Genomic DNA, 24711 nt, shown 5'->3' on the forward strand with positions numbered 1-24711 from the left:
CAGTTTTTCCTACTGCAGCTTCTTTACGACTTAGTGAGGGGAGAGGGAGAAGGCTAAAACATCTCTGAGCTCACATTCTAAAAGCTCTGAGGACCAAACAGAAAAGATGACCTTTCTCTAGCTCAACTCAGAAGAGTTCTATGAGAGGCTCTGATTAGTTTGATTTGGTTCACATGCCCACTCTATGCACCAACCCCTGTGGCCATGGGCTAAGACATTGATCACCTAGCTTGGGTCAGATGCTCACTTCTTTGCTAACATTACAGACAGAGGCTGTCAATCACAGAATAAAAGTCTAGTGCTTGGAAAAGGGACAATGAATAGCAATAGCTTCATGAAGGAATTGGTGAGCAAGGCAGCCACTCATTTATATGTATCTACTATAATTTCTAAGCCATAATTGAAAAAAACCTACATATCCATCAACTTCTACACTACAGTCCTTTCTCCAATTCTTTTCCTTACCATCTTTCCTCTTGCCTTTGGGAGCAGTCTCCAAACTGATCTTCCTTTGTTTACCTATCTCTCTACTCTAGTTTGGTATGTCATTTGAAAAGACTACTGGACTTTTTTCTGTGGACTATGGTGGAAGGGGCCAGAGAAACCTACAGTTAAGTAGAATTAGAATAATAATCTAAACCAGAAATAAGGCCTAAATTAAGTAACAGTTTGGGGATATAGAGATAGTTCAACATTTTTTACAAAGTAAAATAAAGAAGGTATCAGTACCAACTGGCTGTGGGATATGAGAAAGAGAAAGAATGCAAAAAAAAAAAAACCCCAAAAAATTCCTCAATTTCTAGCTTTGGTGGCTGAATGGATGGAGCACCATTTATTAGGATAAGGAATACAGAGTAAGGGAGCAAGATCAGTCTACCTATGGACATGATAATCTTAAGACATGTACAGACAATGTTGTATGCAAGGCATTTTTAGTAGATAATTAGATGAACACATCTGGTCATCAAGGAGGTCTGGGTAAGGGCTAAAGATCTGGGAGCTTACAGATACAGTATTAAAAGCATATTAGAGAAGAGTGTTTTTGAGATAATACTTACAGTACTGTACCTAGATGTCTGACCCTGTATTAGGCACAAGGAATGCAACTCACAAAAGGGAATATTAAGACTGGTGAGGATCTAATCCAAATAAATATCTGAGTTACAGATAAAAGTAGAATCAGAAAAGACTGAAGCTGAATTTTTTCAAAAGAACAGTATGTGATGGGAAACATGTCACAAACATAGAGAGGTTAAGGAAGGACAAGATGAAGTGTACCTAAAGGCCTTCCAATTTAAATGGGATCTGGCTAGGAACCCCAAACACTGCTTCTCGAATATCCCACTGAGTATTATGTACAATACTGAGCAAAGCAAAAATATATACAACTAAAAACAAGAGGAAACAAAATGCCAAAATCTGGGAGGAATTTTTAATATATAAGACTAACAGAGGTAAATTAAAATAAAAATTCCTAGAATACTCAGGCTTCTCTCATGAAACAAGAATGCTGTTTTCCTGAGGTAGTCAGAAGACTGTTAAAATTATCCTTCTTGTTCCTTAATCCTTGTCCAGCATCTTCTACCAGACAGAACATTTATTAAAACAAACAATGCAGGAAGTTGGTGGGTGGTAGTGGAAGGACTGGCAATAACATAACACCAGGGCTTGCATACTTTTGAGAAGTCTGCATAGAACACATGTTGGGTATTGTAATTTTCCTTATACTCCACAGGTACAAAGCATGAGAAAAGCAGTTGGGATTACAAAATGCCACATCAGTACCACAAAACTCTTCTAGTTAAATGCCTCAAAGAAGCTGGGAGCTGTGTACACCAACTTGCTAATCAATTAGGATTGCAGAAAGGGAATTATCCACTGTCCAACAGGAAATGAAACCAAGAGCAACTTCCCAACCCCTATTTGTTGGCAAATATGAAATCAAGAAACACTGTACTCATTCAAGAAGAAGATGACATAAAAATCATCAGGAACTTATGGAAAAAAATCATACAGCCCTTTGAGGAAAAGCATAACTTTGGAAGTAATTACCTACAGAAAAGAGAAGAAGTAAGTCACTGCAATTTTAGAAAACTGGTATTCTCACAGAATAGAGTAAGACAGACCCGCATGAAAGAATAGAAAAAAGAAAAGATTGATAAAAAGACATAAAAATGAGAAATGGAATGGATAAGATGGAAAAACAAACATCAAAATTAAGAAACTTAATTCTGGTTATCTGGTAATAAATCCATTGTAGAGAATATGGAACAGAGACCAAATATGACTCACGAAGCTTAAAGGTAAAGCTTACTAACCTGTCTTTTATAGAAAAAGTTCACCAATCCCTGCTCTAGTCTCTTGCTGTTCTTCACTTATAATACTTATTTATCTACTTGACACCTCCCAGATTGAGGGTGCAAATGAATGTACCCTGAATCCTTCCTTTATGTAACAAGCTAATAAAGCACTACATATTTAAATGAGTTTGCAACAAAAAACATACACATTGTTTTTGGTATTACAGCTAGTTTAAACTAAGGTATTCCAATTTCAAGGTGAGTATTCTTTCTGCTGTGAGATACCTTTAGGCCTACAGACTTTTCCCCTTACCTATCTATGGAAACTACAGCCAGACTGTGAATATCTTTTTTCTCATATGTATGTTTATGCAGTTTATCGATATAATCCATAAGTTTCTTTTCAGATTGTTCAGCTTTCCATCTCTTCTCTCTCTCTTGGTCTAGTTGTTCAACAAGTGTCTGAAAGAAAACAGTGTTACGTGAACTTGGAAAAGTTTCCTAACCGTCACTGCCTCAGTTTTCTCATTTATAATACGAAAGTAACAGTACCCAATTCAAAGGGCTGTGGTAAGAATTAAACTAGTGGAAATAGAGCATATAGGACAGTGAACAGTGCAGCAAAGTGCCTGGCATACAATGACCATACAGTAACTTTAGCTGCTATTATTGTTGCCTAATGATATTGAAGAATTTTAAAATTATTGAATGGTTCTCAATCTGGGATCCATGGGTCCAAAATTGGGTTTTAGGACCATTCATGAAAACCCTGAAATAATACACATTTTGTGAGTATGTATAAAAGTAGACTTCTCTGAGAAGACACACAGAGTTCATTAGATATTTAAAATAGTCTGAGACCCATAAGTTAGGAACCACTGCTTTAAGAAATAAGAATTTGAAAATTTAGACCTGTTTTCCCTATGAAAAGCAAGTAACAAATGATTTCACCAAAACCTGATCTTAAATAAATGTGTAATTTCCATTTCTTTGCAAATTACAAAAATAATAACATACACAAAATGAAAATCAGGAAGGGTAAAATAATCTAATGTCATCACCCCAATATAAATACATGCAATATTTTTCAATCATAAAAGCTTGCATTTATTTATCTGGAACTCTGTATTTAAAGCTAAGATTATTCATGTTCATTTTTTTCTTAATCTCTGAAATCATACCCGGTAAGTGGTGTCTTCTGAGCTACTGTTGTTTACTTTAATTATTTCAGTCTTCTGCTCTTCTGATTCTTCTAATATATTATAGTTTGCTAAAGGTGATCTTACATATAATTCTTTGAAGAAAGGTTGTTTCATTTTCCGATTAGAACTGCAAAAAATAAAACAGAAAATATCCCAAAGACATGTACAATGTTTAATACTACTTTTCACAAATCAGGTAATAATAGTCTATCACAGAAAAAGGCACTCATTTTGTATAAATCTATATCAATGTACTGATCAAAACTTAATCAGTGAGGCTGAGAAGTCAAATCTTTGACACTAGAAAAGTAAAAAATATCAGATAGCTTTAAAGAAGCCATCAGTATTAAGCCATCAGTATTGCATTTATTTTTAAAGAACTCTGTATTTAAAGCTAAGTTTATTCATATTCATTTTAAAGTTCTGTGTTAACTTCTGTGTGCCTTACATGACTTTCTAAAATGAAAACAAGTACCTTATAAAAGGGTTGTTATTTCTACTATGATGCTTAACTGTGCGAACAGTTCTGGAATAATATGGGATTTTTGATCTTCGAGGAATTTTTCTATTGCATTTTTTCCTGTTTCCACAGTCACTTTCAGAAGTCACATCTGTGTCTTTTTTTGGTCTAAGATCTTTCTCAGGAACATCATGTATTAAAGAATTAGAACTCTAAAATAAAAAAACCAACAGAGTTTGTTAAATGTTCAATTCAGTATAAAAGATTAAAATATGAAATTTCCTAATATGGTAACTTTTTACAAGATTAAGGGTTCATAAACTACCTTTGTTCAAAATTAAAGACAGAGGATTCAGTTCTAATATGAACAAGTAAATTCTATGAGGTTGACTCTCTCAAGGTAACAGTAATAAACTGTGGGGAAAAATACAAACAAAACAACAATAAAAACTACTTGGAAGCCCAGGACAGTGAACAAGAAAAAGGTTATTCTAGATGGGAGATGACACCTGGAAAAATGACAAGAATGGGGTGTTTGTTTTCATGGTTTTCATCCTGAGAGCACACCACAATCAGAGCTGTGTAGGGAGTCTTAAACCTCAGGTAGAAAAAGCAGATTTCTGGGCCCAAAGAATAAGAGGGCAGTATGGAGTAGACTGCAAGAAGCCCAGAAAAGGACAAAAGAAATGAACTGCTGCCTAAGAGATAAATTTACAGTTTAAGTCAAAGGAAGTTAAATGTTTGCTACAACAAAAATATCAACACCCTTTGGAGGCTTATAACAGTATATAAAGTCTCCACAATATAACATTCACAATGCCTAGGATGAAATCCAAAATTACTCAAAACAGTTAAGAGCCAGGAAAATACGACCTATTCTTAAGAGAAAAGGCAATTAATGGAGATCTAATCTGAGGATCCAAATGTTCAAATAACAGACAAGTGCTTTAAAAGAGCTATCATAACTGTATCCAATGATATAAAATAAACTTGTCATCAATGAAAAGAACATTCAGCAGTGACAGAAATAATTTTAAAAAATGGGAATTTTACAACTAAAAAATACAATGTCTCAAGTAAAAATGGACTGGCTGGGCTTACCAACAGAATGAGGTGGTAAAAGAAGGAATAAGTGAACTTGAAGATAGTTTGGTGGAAATTATTCAGTATGAAGAATACAGAGAAAAAAGTTAATAAGATGTACAGAATCTTAGGGAACTGTGGGACAATATCAAAAGACCTACGTGGAATCTGAGAAGAGGAATGACAGGATGGGATAGAAAAATATTTGAAGATATGATGGCCAAAAACTTCCCAAATTAGGTAAAGACATAAATTTACAGATTTAAAATGCTAGAGAAACCTTAAGCAGGAAAAATATGAAAACCATACTTAAGTACAATCAGCTACCTGAAAACCAAAGTAAAGGTAAATTCTTGAAAGAAGCCAAAGACAAATGACACATCACATTAAAAAAATTGAGGATTTTAATTAATGCTGACTTGGCATTCAAAACTATGGAGGCCAGGGGACAGTACTGGGGGTGGGCGGGAGGGGAAGCTGTCAATCTAGAATTCTATACACATTAAAGATGTCCTTTAAGAGTCTTTCAATTCTTCAGAAAATACCCTTTAAAAAGGCAAAATGAAGAGAACTTGTTCTCAGATGTCTACTCCAAGATTTGCTAAAGGAATTTCAGACAGGAAGTCATGGCTGAAGGAAAATGATACCAGAAAGAAACTAAATCCTCAGGAGTAATAAAGAGCATCATATATGATTTATACATAGGTAAATACAAATGCCTTAAAGATCTTTTTTTTACTCTTAATTTCTCTAAAGCAAAAATTAAAACACTGTATAATGCATCCAAAAGAAATACATATAAGAATTTTAACAAAATGTAATAGATATGAGCTCTATATTTTACATGAAGTGATACAGTATTAACTATATTTTGAAAAGCCTATTTTTAGAGCAACCATACTCTAAAAATAAAAATTATGTCTGAAGAACCAATATACAAATTAAAATTATGAGAAAAAACTCAACAGAAGAAAAGTGGAAATACGAACAATAAAAAAGTGACCAGAAAACAAACAATAAAATGGTATACTAAATTAGACTTCATCAAAGACCACAGTAGATTTTAATGGACTACAGACTTTCAAAAGGAATGACGGCCAGACTTAAAAAAACAACACCCACCTATATATATTAACTCACATAAAATATAGGGATACACACAAGTTAAAAAGTAAATGGATGCCACAATGATCTATCATTTCACACCCAGTAGGATGACTTTAATCAAAACTATAAATAACAAGTTGGTGAGGATATGGAGAACCTGGTATCCTCATACACTGCTGGTAAGAATGTAAAATGCATTGGAAATAGTCTGGTCATTCCTCAAAAGGTTAAACACAGAGTTACCAAGTATCTTAGCAAGTGCCTTTTTCCACTACTAAATATATAACCAAGAGAAATGAAAACATACGTTCACACAAAAGCTTGTATGTTCATAGCTGCATCACTCATAATATAAAAAAATGGCAGCTATCCAAATGTCCAAGTGTTCATGATGAATGGATAAATAAAATGTGATATAACCATACAATACAATATTATCGGACAATGAAAAGAGATGAAGTATTGATACATGCTACAAAATGGATGAAACCTGGAAATACTACGTTAAGTAAAAGAAGCTAGTCACCAAAGGCCATATACTATATGATTGTATTTATCTTAAATTTCTAGAATATGCAACACCATAGACTAGAGAGTGCCTAGGACTGGGGGAAAATGGTAGTTACTACTAATGGGTACAAACCATTGAAGTACATGGTAAGTGAATTACAGCTCAATAAAATTATTAAAAATAACTAGATTGATGGAATAAGATTTATCATGCAAATTATAAGCTCAAGAAGGTTGGAATGGCTGTATTAATCTCAGATAAAAGACTTCCAAACAAAGAATATTCTCAGAGACAAAGAAGAACGTTTTGGAATGATGAAAAGGGCCAGTTCATTAGGAAGACAAAGAAGTCACAAATGTGTATGTGCTTAGTAACAGAACTTCAACCTATAATAAGCATATGGTGAGAGAATTAATCTACAATCATAGTGAGATTTTAACACCTCATGGATAATTGATAGGACTTGGTAACAAAAAAATTAAAAACAAAAATTGGTATCAGCAACCGACAGAACTAGATGAAAGAACTAGTGAAGACATGAATCATCTGAAAATACTATCAATCATCCTGACTTAACAACTGCAGAATATACATTCTATTCAAGGGCACAAAGAACATCCACCAAGATAGACTTTATATGGGCTATAAAGTCTTGGTAAATTCAAGAAGACTAAAATTATCCAGAATATGTTCTCTGAGCAAAATGAAAGTAAACTAGTAATTACTAACAGTAACATCTGTAAGAAACCACAAACATCTGAAAATTAAATAAGACAATTCTACATAACCTCGGATAAAGGGAGAAATTAGACAATATTTCTAACTAAATAAAAATGGTAACACATAAACATCTGTGAATATAGCTAAAGCAATGCTGGTAAGATTATTCATTTAAATTATTAAATTAGAAGATAGGTCTAAAACCACACTAATCTAAGCACTTAAATAAAAAAGCTAGAAAATGAAGAGTAAATTCAAAGAAGCAGATGGTAACAACAGGAATCGATGTAGAAAGCAGAAAAGTAGACAGAATTAAAAAGGTTGATCTCTGCAAAAACCAATAAAACCCCTAAGCTGACCAAGACAAAAATAAAATAAAGAGAAGGCATAAATTACTATTACTATTACTATTAATGAAAGAAAACTATCACAACAGATCCTACAGATTTTAGAAGGACAATACGGGAACACTAGCAACAATTTTATGATGACAAAATAGATGAAATGGACAAATTAATTAAAAAACAGAACTTACCTAAGCCAACACAAGATGAAACAGAAAATGAGTTACCTTATAATTATTAAAGAAATTTAATTCACTATTGAAAACATGCCAGGCCAGATGATTTCATTGGTGAACTCTATCAAACATTTAAGGAAATAATTCCAATTTTATGAGAACTATTCTTGAATTAGAGGAGGGGACAGTTCTCAACTCCTTTATGTTGGTAGCATAAACCTAGAATCAAAACTGAAGACTACAACAATGACAGTATAAACCAATATCCCTCATGAGCAGACATAAAAACCTTTATAAAATATTAGCAAATTAAATCCAGGAATATACAAAAGTGATATTGTATGATGATTAAATGAGGTTTATCCCAAGAATGCTGTTTTAATATTTGAAAATTAATTAATGTAATTCATGCTATTATGTGAATAAAGAAGAAAACCATATGATCATTTCAACAAAGAAAAAACACTTCACCAAAGGAGAAAAAAAAAATTAATACCATCACAAAACTCTGCAAATTGGTACAGAAGTTAATTCCTTAATTTGATAAAGGAAGTTATGAAAAACATACAATTAATATCATACTTAATGGTGAAATATAGAATGCTCTTCTCTTAAGATCAGGAACAAGGTAAAGGTGCCCACTGTCACCATTTCTCTTCAGCATTGCACTGGAGATCCTAGCTGTTGCAACAAAGCAAAAAGGAATAACATAAAGATCATAGAAGAAGGAGGAAAACTGTCTCTATGTGATTGTTTATGCAGAAAATCATCAAGAACACACAAATCAAGCACTAGAACTAGTAAGTAAAATTAGCAAGGTCACAGGATGCAAGCTATATACACAAAAATCAATTATATTTTTACATATAAGCAGCAATAAGCATGTAAAACTATAAAAAATGTTCTGTTTGTGACCATGTTATAAAATACAAGGTTATGTAAGAATAAATTTAATAATAGATGTGCCAAACTTGTATGCTGAAAACTCCTGAGATCAATAAAAAGGATCTAAATAATAGAGAAGTATGTTCACAGATTTAAGATTCAGTATTGTTAAGATCCCAATTTTAAAGAAATCAACAAGTGGATTCTAAAAGTTTACAGAGATACTAAGGCTCTAAAATACCCTAAATATTTCAAAAAAGAAGTTTGAAGAAATGTTACCACACTTGGTAAGTTTCTATAAAGAAACAAAAATCAAGACAGTATGGTTCTGGCATAGAATCAAAAAAATAGATCAAAGAAACCAAAAAGGAACCAGGGATAAACTGTACAATTTATAAGTTCATGTGATTTTTTCCAAAAAAGGCACCAAAATAATCTGGTGGAGGAAAGAAAAGCCTTTGCAATAACTGATGCTGGGTTAACTGAATATCCATAGAGAAGAATGAGCTTCAACCCCTACCTAACACCATATGCACAGACCTACAGGCAGAAAGTAAAATCAAAAAGCTTTTTAGAGAATAAGTCAGGAGAATATCTTTGTGACTTGGGGATATCCAAGTGTTAAAAATCACAGAAACCAATAACCATAAAAGATAAAAATGCTGAACTGGACTTCATCAAAATTAGAATTGTTGCTCATCAAAAGACTATTTAAGGAACAGAATATGCAATCCACAGACTGGGAGAAAATACAACATATATTTGACAAAACATTAGTATCCAGGATATATAATGAATTACTATAACCTAGTAAAACACTAACAACACAATAAAAAAATGGGCAAAAATTCTGAAGACACTTCACAAAAGAGATATACTTTAAAAAATTATATATATATATATATCTTTTATAAAATATATGTACTTAGTACATGTAAAACTCCTCAACACCATTACTCATTAATGAAATGCAAATTAAAATCACAAGAAATACTAGTATACACTCACTAGAATTCTAGGCTAAAATAAAATCAATGCCAACACCAAATATTGATGAGGATGTGGAAAAACTGCAAGTCATTCATGCATTGCTGGTGGGAGTAAAACGGGACAACCACTTTGGGAACGTTTTGGTGGTTTCTTTTATTAACTAAACATACACCTACCCTAGGGTACAGAAATTCTACTTCTAGCTATTTACTGAAGAGGAATTAAGTTAACAAAAAGACTTGTACAGTAATAGTCATAGCAGCTTTATTCATAAACCTGGAGATAACCCAGTGGTACATCAATAGGCTAAATGAAAAATATACACTGGTATATTCATACAATGGAATACTACAAAGCAATAAAAACTACTGATATACATACATGGATTGATTTCAAGAAGGTTAAGCTGAGTGAAAGGCTTTACACAACAGAGTACTACTGTATGACTCCATATATATTAGGTTGTAGAAGAAGTAACTAAATAATCTGGGGTAAAAAAGGAGAAAAGGGATTGCATGGGGCATGGCAGGGTGGAAGAGGACTGCCTGGGGAAGGGGCATGAGGAATCATTCTAGGATGATGGTATGTTTACCTTCATATGAGTTTGGGTAACAGGAACAGGTATTGTCAATTCAAGAAAAACAAACATAAATTTATATTTTACATCAAAAGAGAACACTGTAAGAAAATATTCTATAGTTAATGACATACATGCTTAATATTTAGGGGTAAGTATACTGGTTGATGCTTGTGATTTACTTTGATATGTGTCACAAAATAGTTTGGTAAGTGAATGTGTGGATATATGAAGTAGGTACAGTAAAACGATGAAAGATTCTGGTGGGTATATTGCTACTCACTACCCAACTATCTGGTGGCTATAGTTGGTGGGTGTATCGCTATTCACTAAGAAATTCTTTTAAATTTTCTGTAAGTTTGAAGATGTTCATAATAAAATGGTGGGGAAAAACTAAATCTTAAAGACAAAACAGCCTTTCACAGAGAGAATTCTCAAAGTCAGTGTAATAAATGATAAGTCCCACAGTTAAGAAAAAAGAAATGTCACACAGTATAGCATATTTTCAGTGACTTTATGATTTCTTGTAAGTTGGTATTTTGAACTAAAATTGAGTGTATACATCAACTGAAATTAACATCGCATATTTAACCTTTACACCAAGTGAGTTAGCAAACAAGTCATTCTCCTAAACATTTTAATATGCAGAGCAATGAATCATCTTCCCCTGCTTGCCCTCCCCACCCCCGATAGCTAGACTCTTATTCTTGGTTACAGAGTAGGAAAAGTTATCATAACTGAGTAAGAATAATGAAAATGGAAAGAATACCAGACTGGATATCAGATTTGGGTTTTAAGCTCAACTCTGCGTTACTAATAAAGGACTCTAAATTCCTGAGTTTCTTCTCTATGTAACAAGAACAATGATTTATCAATCCCTATCTATTTGATTGGTTGCTGTGGAAGTAAGGATCAAGTAAGAGAAGCTGAAAAGTCCACTTTAAGTTAAATCTGAGTTCTGACATCGGTAGACGAGTCAGCCATTAGAAAAGATGGAAGATAAAACCTGAGGAAATGGGAGGATTCTAAAAGCTCAGTGATGTTATCAGGGATGTCAGAGAACATATACAGGCCAGCATTCTTGTCCTATTTCTATTACTATCTATCTCTGGGGCCCTATCTGAGATCTCTAGGGATTCTAGCATACAGCATCTTTATAGTCTTATTCACTCATTCATCTAAGATAGACCTCTTGGTAAGAGGTAAACAATGTTCAGTATTATTAAAATACTAGTTCAGTATTATTAAAAACTGATTGAACCATAATCATTCTATAAGAATTTTCCACTCCTACACCCACCCCATTTTGAGAATAAAACATTTCACTATTAAAACTGAATTACAGATATCTAGTCAAACTGATATTTGACAGCCCCCCTGGCCTATACCACAATCTTTCTACCATACATCCAGGCAGGGAATAAAGTAATAACCCATTTTATTTTGGGAGGTGTGGTCAAGAAAACAAGTGTCACTGTAGCAGAGCAAGAATGCTAGAGCAGAGGGTGGGAAATCTGAATAGCAGTAAATTCTAGAAATTGTAGTTCATCCACATAGCTCAAAGACTCTGAAACCAGGGTACCAATAGCAAGGTAAAAAAGGATTAACAGCTCAGGGAAGCAGGGATTCATTTGGGGAGGGTCGGCTGAAAACAGATTGAGGCAGGAACTATGTAAATGAACTTGCCAATCAGCTGTAAGTTCTAGAAGTGGTTTCGACCATTTAACAACTAAGGAGATAGTAAAGAGCAAAATTAACTCACATATCCTGTATGTTAATAATCACTGAGTTCAAAGAGTTGTTTCCTTAAAGTTGAAATAAAAGATGGGTGGGTAGAAACAAAGTTAAACAGCAGAACAAAGGGAGGAAATTTGAAGGACAGTAAAGAAACGAGAGAAAAAAAGTATCTTCCCTTTTCTACCATCACTACTCTAATAGAATCCAATTTCTGTGAATAAAAAAATATATACATAACACTCATGTGTTAAATATACAGTTGACCCTTGAACATGGGTTTGAACAGTGCAGATCCACTTATATTATTTATATTCCAACAAATACACAGTATCTGTAATTGGATATAAGGTAGATTCCACAGGAGAAACGTTTGAAAGGAATGGAAAAGGAAAATGTTGTACATAGAAGTCCCAAAGGGAAACCGCTCTCAGCCCTGGTGTTGGCAGCACCACACTCTAATCAAATGAGCTAACCAGCCACTATTTGAACCAGAAAGGCTGGGATCTGACAGCAGCTGGGGCAAAGGTCTGGCAACTCAAAGGAAGGAAGCAGGAAACCTTTGCCCCTTTGAAGGGTGCCCCCAGCAGCCTGGGCTTGATTACCTGCAGGCTTCTATCAACCCTGGCAGGGACCAGTAGGGCAGCTAATTCATCTTCTGTTAATTCTATTATCTTTTGGACCCTACAACCCTCTCATTTCATTTCTACATTTCTACTCTTTGTTGCATCCAAAGTTAACCAAACCATTTTATATAGAGTAGGCTATTGACTGTCAAGTTTTTGGGGAGTCACAAGTTACATGTGGATTTTTTACTGTAAGGCAGGGTCAGTGCCCCTACCCACCACTGTTCAAGGATCAACTCTGAACTGTTTCTGGTTGATCAGCTTGAATGAAATTTTTATTTTACATTTTCTTAACTACCTTTTCTTCAACACACACATTGCTTAGAAAAATAGGAAAAATACTTACTTCATTGAGCTGTAAAATCTGATCATCTAACTTATTAAGTTTCATCTCATTTTGAAAAACATTTTCATGAGTAACCTTCTCTGGCTCAGAAGATGGACAGACAGATATAAAGGATGTCAAATCAGCACGTGCTGGTGTACTCGCACACTGATCCAAGGGGGCTAGCTCATCGACAGGAGGTGTTAGCAGTGGCAGACTATCAATGATCTATGACACAGAAACAAACCAAAATCTTTTCAATCTACATTTATTTATTAAATAAAATTTGAAGGTATCTTTTACATTAGAAAAAGAAAATAATACTATACCTCATCTTCATTTATATTAAGGGGAGAATCAGAAGAAACTAAATTATCCAAAAGACCTTCTAAGCACTGTAGACGTGATGAATTTATTTCTGACAAATTTACTGGTTCACCAAATATGTTCTTGCAATCTAGTATTCTCAGCTGTGGCAAAGTCTGGAGCATAATTGCTCTGTACCCTTGGAAACAAATAATTCAAAGTGAAATAAGCATTAAAAAAAAAGGTTAATTACTTATAGAATAAACTAAATATATCAGTTACCAGATATGTCACCTAAATGATAAAATTAGTCCTGGAATGCAACCAATAAACTTGTATTTAAAGCTACTTAGTACTTCTCCAGTATGTCATCATTAAATACAAACATACAAATATGCATGAAACCAATAGCAATTAATTCTGAACAGGAAGCCAAACATGTTTTATTTTTTTTAATAAAAAAATCTTTTTTGAAATATAGCTGACATTACATTACATGTCTTGTTTATTTGTAATGTTATTAGTGTAAGTGTAAATCAGGATGACGTGGATAACAACCAGAGAGCCAGAATTTTGCTAGTGAGGCCCCAAGCAGTAAAATTAAACATCCCCATTTTTCCTCCTTAAATTACATATAACTAAGATTAAGAGAAGCAATCTATCAAGTATTCAAGAATATGTTTATTTTCCTTTAGCACAATTAATTATGAGAAATCTGGAAAATTAACATTTAGTTGGTATCCAGGCTAACAGAAACACTTTACTTTTGCTTAACTGTAATTTTTAAACCAAGTGTTTCTAATAAAGACCAATGACATGGTTGGAAGAACTCCAAAAGAAAGGAAGAAGTCTGGGAAATCAGTGTTAGAAATTCCAAGGGGAAAAAAGTAATTTCAGTAGTAAGTACCCCTTCAATTCTAGGGGGAGGCAACTGTGTTGAAATATCTTATTCAGAAAAGGAAGTGAAAATCAAAGGTTCAAAATGTAGAAACTAGAGGTTCTTGAAACAAGACTGGTAGAAAGAACTCCCATTTGTGGGGAAAAGGATTTCCCCAGAAAAGTGAAATCTGTCCTGATTTTTATGGGGACTCTGTTATTATAAGGCCTTAGGAAAGTAGCTGATCTCAAATCTATTATATTCTTCTGTGAAATACAATTATCAAAACAGGTTTCCATTCTGGGAAAAGCCAACTCATGGTTGCTTATTAATGACAGAATGGAGCTTGTTGCCAGCTTCCCCAAGGAGATCTTTACAATGTACAGTTTACCCTTGAAAAAAATTGGTTTGAACTGTACAAGTCCACTTTACACAAATTTTTTTCAGTAAATATATTGGAAAGCTTTTTGGAGATATGTGACAACTTGAAAAAAACCTTTTCACTAGATTATCATAAAAATAGAACATATAGTACCTATAACATATAAAACATGTATTAATATACTGTTCAGTCCTATCAGTAAGGCTTCCAGTCAACAGCAGGATATTAGTTAAGTTTTGGGGGAGTCAAAGTTCTAAGTGAAATCTTGACTGTGCCAGGGGTTATTGGCCCTAACCCCCAAGTTGTTCAAGGGTCAACTGCATATTCATTTTCTAAATTTGTATGTTATTGTTTGGTTAAGCAATTTTGAGATAGGTGAGTTCCAGCAATGGCAGTCTGGTCTGCTTTACATTTGCTTACTTCAGTGATTCTGAATTAGATCAAACAGCATTTCAACAGCATTGTCTGTATATCATATTAAGGTTCTTTTTTTTCAAAAGTATATATTTTTTAAATTGAGCTATAGTTGATACACAGTTGTTTTATAGTTGATTATATTGTTTTCAAGTACACAACACAGTGATTCAACAGTTACACATATTAAATCCTTATGCCAACTAGTATAGCTACTATCTGTCAATGCAGAAAGATGTTGCAGAACCACTGACTATATTCTCCATGCTGCATTTCCATAAAATCATTTATTAATAATTTAACATATTCACATGGTATAAAATTCAAAAGGTACTTAACAGTTTTCCTAACATTTCCTGATTCCCAGCTACCGTTTTCATCCTTTCTACATTTCCTGATTCAGTTACCTAATATTGGAGTTAACCATTATCATCAGATCTTTGTGTATCCTTCTAGACACTGTGTATATACACTCAGCAAACACACACACATGGTAGCCTATTATACACAATATTTTGTAATGTGCTTGCTTTTTTCTCTCCTAACAATATACCTTGGAGATAATCACCTATCAGTAGCTAAAGAGACTTTGTATTTTTTTTATGGCTGCATTGCATCATAGTGTAGAATATATCCTAATGACTTATTTTGAGGCATTCACTTATCAAATGTAAAACTGTCTAAACAGAATCAATCTGTTCACACTGTGTTCTTCATTTGAAGCAATTTATGTTTGTCTTAATAATTTATTTCCTATTACGTTTTTCCAAATACTTAGTAAAAAGTTGTAAAGCTTAAGACAAAAGGTCATAAACACCAGTTGCAGGAACTACAGGAGCTTTGAATATTAATTGTTACAAAAACTATTAAATTAATGGTTCCATACCTGGTAAATGACAGACAGGATTATCCTCTCCATTTTTCTCCAAAGTAAGATGAGTTAAGAAGTGCAATCCTACCACACATCGAAGTAAGTGATGGATACCATCTATACAATTACTATGTAGATCAATATATCTAAGTTTATGTTTAATTCCATGAAGGGGTATCAAGCCTGTAATAGAAATTAATCTGATGCCACAGCAATGATTTTTCCAACAGCTAAATAAAAATAATTTTTATATAGGTTATATTTTGAGAGGCAAAGTAGCAGCATTAATAACTCCCTAGGAATAGCCACATCTAATGAATAGGGTACCAGTTTAGATCAATTGCTGTTTTGAAGAAACACAGGTTTGGCATCTCTCTGAGGCCCTTAGGCCAGAGGTTCCTGGTCTCTGGTTCTCTTCAAAGAAGCAAATGGACCTCCCCAGGCAAATCCATGTGTATATATGCCTGTACTTATATGAAAACAAGCATAAAGCAATTTTTTTAGGCTCTCAATCAACAGATTATTTTTGATTAGCAGACATAAGCAAATCACTGGAGTACACTTCAATTTTGTTGGTTTGAGCATAGAACACAAAGAGACCCCATATGATTTAGTTCTCTGTTAACAGTTCTTGCACATCAGGAACCAGATTTGTAGCAGAGGCTACTAGTGCTTGGTGCCACACCTCATGCCCAGCTTGTGACTTCAGCTGTAACAGTGGCAGATGGGGCCATTATACACTTCCAGGGTGCCCTCCTCAAGCACTTGTGAGTTCTCTTTTCTTGCCTCAGAGCTTCCTTCAAAATGGAGCTTGCTGAGCAAAGGTGCAGCCTAGAAGCGTGAGTGAGGGAGTTAACATCTCGAGGAGCTCCCCTCAGAGTGGAACTGTCAGCGGAAATGCCCTAGCCTCCCTTGTTTTGGATGGACCATTCTGGGATGCAGTCTACACTCTTCCTCAGAAGGTCTTATTTGGCAATTTTGCTTAGTTTAGTACCTTCCACACATAAATTTAACTTTACTCACCTTCAACCGTACTCCCTCCCCGCATTTCTTCAACCTGACTAGAATACTCTTTCCTGAATGGTCTTTACCTAGCTAACTTCTACTCATCTTTCTTACAGGGTTGTCTCTTTTTTCTTCTGCATAGTCCTTATCACTAACTTCTACTAATCCCTCACATCCTCAGAAAACCCTTCTCTGACCATCTGCTATGAGATCAGATTTCCGGTCATGCATTCTTATAAGTATTCAGCATTTCTTCTTAATTTACCATTACATTTCTCAGTCCTTGTTCCATGTTACTGGTTCTTCCTATACTTCAACTTCAGAGTGCCCTGGGCTCATTCCTGGTCCCAATTTTCTATCTACGTGCTCTCCAGAATCTCCTGGTTTCATAGGTATTAAATACCATCGATGTGCCAAATCTCCACCTCCAATCATGATGTCCCACCACAAAACTGCAGATAATATATATAAATACACACTTATGTCTAATAGGGTCCTTAAATTCAAGACAGAAACCTTAATTCTCATCCCCTCATCTCTAAACTCCTCTTCCCCCAATTTTTCCCACATCAGGAACCACCTGTGATCTACCTATGAAACAGAAAACTCGGTATCTTTAATTCCTTTTTCCTTCATTTCCACCTCAACCCATCAGCAAATCTTAGGTATTTTACCTGCAAAACATTATCTACTTACTCTTCTACACTATTTCTACCACAGTCCAAGTACCCATCATCTCCCATCTAGACCAAAGGAATAGCTTCCTAACTGAATGCCTGACTTCCACTCCTATCCTCCTAAAATCCATTCTTTTACTCACTCAGCACCCAAAGTAATCCTTTAAAAACACACATTAATAAGCCCTCCAATGGCTTCCTACTATACCTAGATTAATATGCAAACTCTTTACCCTGCTTATAAAGCTGCATGTGATCTGGCCTTTGCCTACTTTCTCATCTCTTTTCTTAGCACATTAATCCCTCATTTACTGTGTTCTAGCCACACTAGCCTCCTGTTCCTTTATCATGGCGAGCTTGATCACTCCTTAGTGTCTTTACATGCTCTTATCATATAAACTGCTGCTATATATTCACCAAAGTGTTTCTGAACACATACAATATTATCATTCTAAGAATTATGTATTAGAACTTAACAGGGTGACCTATATTTTTCATATTCCTAATCAATACCTGATATGTCACTAAAATTCACCCTTTATGTTTAGAGTTCAATGTGCTTTAACAAACATATGCAGGCATGTAGCCACTACTACGACTGAAATATAGAACATTTCCATCATTCCACTCAATGTGTTCCTATGTAATCTATCTTCTCTTCCCATCTTCAGCCACTAGCTACTAAAAATCTGATTTCTGCCCCTGTAATTTTCAGAGTGTCATATAAATGGAATCATATAGTGTAGCCATGTCTGGCTCCTATCAACAAAAATATTTTCTAGACTTATCCATGCTGCTGCATGTATCAATGGTTCATTCCTTTTTATTATCAGGTAGTAGTCCATCATGTAAATGTATCACAATCTGTTTATTCATTTACCAGGTGATAGACATTAGGGTGGTTTCAAGTCTCTGGAGATTATGAATAATCATATAAACATGATTATATAAAAAGTTATATAATCATATTAACATTCACATACAGGTCTTTGAATAGACACGTTTCCATTTCTCATAGATAAATACCTAGGAGTGGGATTTCATGATTATATAGTAAGTGAAAGTTTAGCATTATTAAAAAGCTTTCAAACTATTTTCCAAAGTAGTACTATTTTGAATTCTACCAACAATATATGGTAGTTCAGGTCAGGTTGCTCCAGAATCTCACCAGCATTTTGTATTGTAAGTTTTTAAAACTGTAGCTATTCTAGTAGGTGTGAAATGGATCTCATTATAATTTTAATTTGCATTTCCTTTATTTGTAAGGATGCTAAGCTAAATTTTTTTTTTAATGTGCTTATGTGCCATTTGTATATCCTTTGGGGAAGTATCTGCTCAAATATTTTGCTTATGTTTTGGTGGGTTGACATAACCTTATTTATTTTTCTTCCCCACTACAGTGTAAGCCCTGCAACAAGAACCTTACCTATGTGTTGTTGTATTCTCATCACTATAGAACAGTGTTTGATACAGCGAATTTCAACAAACATTTGTTGAGTAAATGAACTATTTTCTCCAAGATTCTCATTTTTCAGATAAGGAAACTGCACCCAATGAGTAACAGACTTTGCTCAACACCAAAGAGCAGCAACAGAGCTAGAGTTAATATTTATCCAATACTTTTACATCTGTGGGGGAAAAGTTTTAAGAAATTAAGTATTGTTGCTATTTCACTTTAAGAGTTGGGATTAGATCACTTTATTTTATTTTTTATATACTAAACATCTTGCATACAGGAGGAAAACAAACAAATGAATAAGACTACTTCAAGTACTAATAAGGATTATGAAGATAATTAGAGGAATTTGGTAGTTCTAACAGACAATTCTAAGGCTAATCATGAAACTTTGCTCATTTGATCAGTGTATCACTTTAATCAATTAGAAAATAGATAACTTTAACCTTGTTAGACATGCTAAAGTTAGAAGAAGAAACTTACTTGATCCTCAATTTACGATAGCCTTTGGATTGCTCTATATACCTATATGGCTCAATATGGGAGCACTAGCCATATGTGGCTTTTTACATTTAAATCAAAATTGAATTAAAATTAGATAAAATTACAAATTCAGTTCCTCATTGTACTAGCCACATTTCAGATGCTCCAAGGCCTTATCTGGCTATTGGTTGCCATACCAGATAGCACAGATACAGAATTATTTCATTATTATAAAAATTCTATTGAAACTATTTCTCCCTTTGTAACAGTATACTGATACATTATCGAAGATTAAAACATTGTTCTCTCCAAGTGGGTCCTTCCTATCCAAAGGATCACCCTGTTACTAATCACCCTAGTTTTTAATTCCTATTTTTTGTTCAGCTGTAACTTTAGCACCAACAAGAAGAATTATTACTGAAGCACACTCTCTGGATGAGATTTTTGGTTAAAAATTGGATCATTCAGTTTTTCAACATGTTAAGCTCAGTTTAACTCATTGTATGTGGCAAACATTTGCATTATAGAAAATGTAAGTATATCTACTTACCACTAAGATCATTTACGTGGTTATAAGATAAATTCAGTCTAGTCAGATTAATTAGTGCTTCAAGTCCTAAAAAAGGTAAAATAAAGCCCTTTATAGGATTCAGCTAATGAACTAGAGCAATACAGTATTACAATACTATTTCAGACTGTTTTGAAGCAAATCTACAGTCTGATAAAAGTGAAATTAATTTTACTGGTATTTTGCAAAGTACTTAAAAAAACAGATTTCTCTAGAGGAAAACATTTTATACAATGAATTTTAGGTTCACTGTCCAAAAGTTTAAGAAAACATTTATTCCATTTGTTTGGGAAGAACAATGGACTTAAGTCATTTGCCTTGTGCAAAGTATTACATGAAAATCACTTACAAACCTTCTACTTTTGTGATCAAATTGCAGGACAAATTTAAAGTACATAGCTTTGTCAGTGTGTTTAGCCCTTCAATTTGACTTAATTGATTAGATGACAGATCTAAATGTCGTAAATTCCAAACATGATCAATGGCTTCGATCTTCGAGATGTTATTGCAATGAAGATTAATGGCATGAAGGGTTGAATCTAAAGATAACTCTGATATGCTACAAAAGAAAATACATATTATCGAAAACAAGTAAAAATATATTTTAAAATCATGACCAAATCATTAAAATTAACGAAACATCACATAGATAATAAATATGTGCTCTATTCATTCTACAATGTCTTTCTTCCTATTTGTGGTAGTCTTGAAATGTCTTACAAGGTACAGTGCTAATTTCCACTAACCAGTGTTTTGGACTATTTACATAAACAAGAAACCCACTCAAGAGGCAAGTGACCCTGGGCATTTCTAGATTCTATATGCAAACAAAATCCTCAGCATATAGTGAAAGCAGTATTTAAAGGCCCTGGAATCATAATACCCCATTTTACCATTTTTCTGCTGTATTAGTTGAGTAAATGAGTTAATCTAAGGTTCAGTTTCTTCATCTCATTTATTCCTCACAAGAACTCTAAGCAGTAGATACCATAAAAATACTGGTTTACAGACTTAAAATAACTTGTTCAAGTTCTTGTAGTTATTACATAATTGAACCAGTATAAATCCAGATCTGGCATGGGAGTTTACAATCTTACTTTTTTCACTGTCTGCAATGGCTATTTAACTGAAATCAACTGTAGCTGATTTCAAAAGAAACCATTAGTTGCTGCTATTTCTGGTAAAAAAAAATCCATCCTCCCTTCTTGAAATTTGGAATGTTCCTCCCCTAATTGGAACTAACTTCTTCATTCTCTTAATTACTGCTATTTATAACTGGAACCTCTCCTGAAGATAATAGTTCCAGGAACAGAAACTACAGTGCAAGTAGTCCAGAGGTGCTGGATGCAGGGATAGTCATGAACCCAGACTCATAATGTCATGGGCACCTGGTCTACATTTTATCTATAGCAGCTACTGCTCATCTGTAGGAAACCCAACTCTGGAAGTGGGGAAATAAGAAGTTTAACAGTTAGGGAGTAAAGGGAAAATAAGGAATTCTGGTTTGCTTCCAAATTAGCATTAAGAATCTCAAATTCAAAATTAAAATACAAAAACACTTTGGCATGCCACAAGGTCATTCCGCTCATTCCTTAGTCTTCAGACTGAAGCACACAATAACCCCTGGCAGGAAAAAGATAAAGCACTTCTAAATTAGCAATCTCTAAATTTGACTGTTTGAAGTATTTTCCAATTACCTAGTTTCTGTCATTTACTGAGCTCTTTAGTGCCAGACCATATGCTATTAACATATGCTCTTTTAGTAACAGCCATTTATTTCCTGAAACATTTCAGTTCCTGGAAATTAATATTGTGCAGGTAATGTGGTATAATGGCAAAAGCAGTGAAATTAGAAAGGAATGGGTTTGAGTTAAAACTTAATCACTCACCAGCAGCATGAAGTTGGGAATGTAAGATCTGAGTTTCAGATTTCACTTGTAAAATTACTACCTTGGAAAACTGTTGTGAGGAATAGTGATAATATGTATAACATGCACACATAGATGACGTTCAGTAAATGGCAGCTATTATTAAATACAATGTAAATATTCCTTTGAAATACATCTGGGGTTTTCTGGCAAATTTTTTATCAGAATCCAAAACAGGACGCTTTAATCATCGGCAGCAAGGTTCGCAGAGAGGAGGACATGCTTCAAAGGAACAGCATGTGCAAAGGCAGAGAAACCTACTAGGAAACTTCTGCATATCAGCATGGCTAACTAAAGAGGATAACTGGAGAAATATGGTTAAGAGCTAAGACTGTAAAAGGTAGCAAGGACCAATCGGTAACGCAGAGCCTAGTGTACCATGCATGAATTTGGGTTGCATGAAAGAGGGAAACAGTGAACTAAGTATGTAATACTTTCAAAAAGCATTATGAATATATTTATCATAGTGCTCTGCAAAGGAGAAATCAGAATGAGGGTGAAGAGAATTGAGACGAAACCAATGAACTGCAATGAACATTCGCTCCACGACTGCTTTTTGTCAAGGTAAGAGGAGCAGAGAAGAGACAAGACAGAAGCCGAGAAGACCAAGAATTACCTAGCAGGCAAACGAATGGTAACTAAAGAAACGAGAACCAGCTAAGAAGGGTGGATAGTTAACGCTGGTAGAGAACCAGATCGTGGGGGCAGTTTCCGGGCTGCTCCGAAGTCCAAGAAAGGAATGCTCATTCAATCCGACACCCCCGCAGAGCAGCTCCGGCGGGGCAGGGCGGACGCAAGCCCGTGAGCGTGTGTGCGGACTCGGGAAAGCCGCGCCGCCCCGCTCCACCGAGGCCGCCCTGCGGCCCACGGCCCCCGCCCGGGGTGTGCGCTGACCGCTCCTGGCCGCGGAGCACAGGTTACCTCCGCAGGCCTTTGTCCATGAAGCACAGATCCCCGCAGCTGCTGTCGCCGTCCTTATTGTCGACTTCCGCCCGCACCGGCGCCTCCATGGCACCGGCGACGGGGAGCCGGGTGTTAACCGGCGCCCAGAGCGGGATCCGTGGGCCCGGAACACGCCTCCCCAGTGCGCGGAAGTCGGCTCCGAGGGGGCGGGGCGAGGGTCCTCCCGCCAACCGACAGCCGGGCACCTTCCCGCCCTGACGGAGCCGCCGAGCGGGAGGCCGGATCGGCTCCTGCAGGGGCTTCCTTCCGTTTTACCATACCCACCGCGACTGATTTCTGAAGGCGACTTCACAGCGATTTTTCTTTACAAACGTATAGTCTTAATACCTGTAAGATGTTCCCTCACCGGCCGCAGCACCCACTGTTGATTTGGTAAACACTGGTATACCTTACTTACTCCAAGCAATTCCCATGCGGCGAGGATAAATTAAGATGAAGCCCATTCCCGTTCCTGGAGGCACTCATAGTTCAGTGGAGGAAGCAAAGTTCCCGTGCAGCAGGGTGAGTGTTAGGAATAGCACAGGAGTTTTTGAGCCAATTGTGAAGAGCCGTGGGTGGTGCAGAAGTTTTCTACACCTCAGTTATTGATGAGTGAGCAGAGTCGGGTTAGGTTAGGTCATGCGGAGTTCTGGGAATGAATGGCATTCTTGGTGGGAAAACAATACGCGAAAAACTCAAAGAACCCTCTTGCTTAGACTACGGAGTCATGGAAATATTTAAAAACGTCCATCGGAATTTCTTCTTTAGAGAACTGTCTATTCATTTCCTCTGCCCATTTTTTAATTGGATTATTTGCTTTTTGTTTGTTGAGGTGAGTGAGCTCTTTATATATTTTGGATGTCAACCCTTTATCAGATCTGTCATTTATGAATATATTCTCCCATACTGTAGGATACCTTTTTGTTTTATTGATGGTGTCCTTTGCTGTACAGAAGCTTTTCAGCTTGATATAGTCCCACTTGTTCATTTTTGCTTTTGTTTCCCTTGCCTGGAGAGATACGTTCATGAAGAAGTCACTCATGTTTATATCCATGAGATTTTTGCCTATGATTTTTTCTAAGAGTTTTATGGTTTCATGACTTACATTCAGGTCTTTGATCCATTTCGAATTTACTTTTGTGTATGGGGTTAGGCAATGATCCAGTTTCATTCTCTTAAATGTAGCCTGTCCAGTTTTGCCAGCACCATCTGTTGAAGAGACTGTCATTTCCCCATTGTATGTCCATGGCTCCTTTATCATATATTAATTGGCCATATATGTTTGGGTTAATGTCTGGAGTCTCTATTCTTTTCCACTGGTCTATGGCTCTGTTCTTGTGCCAGTACCAAATTGTCTTGATTACTGTGGCTTTGTAGTAGAGCTTGAATTGGGGAGCGAGATACCCCCCACTTTATTCTTCCTTCTCAGGATTGCTTTGGCTATTCGGGGTCTTTGGTAGTTCTATATGAATTTTTGAACTATTTGTTCCAGTTCATTGAAGAATGCTGTTGGTTATTTGATAGGGATTGCATCGAATTTGTATATTGCTTTGGGTAGGATGGCCATTTTGACAATATTAATTCTTCCCAGCCAGGAGCATGGAATGAGTTTCCGTTTGTTAGTGCCCTCTTTAATTTCTCTTAAGAGTGTCTTGTAGTTTTCAGGGTATAGGTCTTTCACTTTCTTGGTTAGGTTTATTCCTAGGTATTTTCTTTTTGATGCAATTGTGAATGGAATTGTTTTCCTGACATCTCTTTCTGC

At 35.3% G+C, this 24711-nt stretch overlaps 1 protein-coding gene across 2 annotated transcripts in view; it reads right to left on the minus strand.

Annotated features, from left to right (window-relative positions):
* The window catches only part of LRRCC1 (leucine rich repeat and coiled-coil centrosomal protein 1), a 49112-nt gene extending 25996 nt beyond the window's left edge, over positions 1–23116 (minus strand). Inside the window, exons 1-9 of one of the 2 annotated variants that reach the window (XM_036919015.2) lie at positions 22929–23112; positions 20433–20638; positions 20062–20127; positions 15906–16073; positions 13370–13545; positions 13062–13268; positions 3978–4174; positions 3482–3629; positions 2614–2762 (exon numbers count right to left, since the gene is read on the minus strand). In XM_036919015.2, the coding sequence (XP_036774910.2) occupies positions 2614–2762; positions 3482–3629; positions 3978–4174; positions 13062–13268; positions 13370–13545; positions 15906–16073; positions 20062–20127; positions 20433–20638; positions 22929–23017 (1406 nt within the window). In that variant the 5' untranslated portion in view covers positions 23018–23112. Of the gene's footprint in view, positions 1–2613; positions 2763–3481; positions 3630–3977; positions 4175–13061; positions 13269–13369; positions 13546–15905; positions 16074–20061; positions 20128–20432; positions 20639–22928 lie in introns of both variants that reach the window. The other variant, XM_036919016.2, reaches the window with a different exon arrangement.
* Positions 23117–24711: the final 1595 nt, after the last annotated feature.

This window comes from Manis pentadactyla, chromosome 3 (genome assembly GCF_030020395.1).
Source record: "Manis pentadactyla isolate mManPen7 chromosome 3, mManPen7.hap1, whole genome shotgun sequence".
Lineage (NCBI taxonomy): Eukaryota > Metazoa > Chordata > Mammalia > Pholidota > Manidae > Manis > Manis pentadactyla.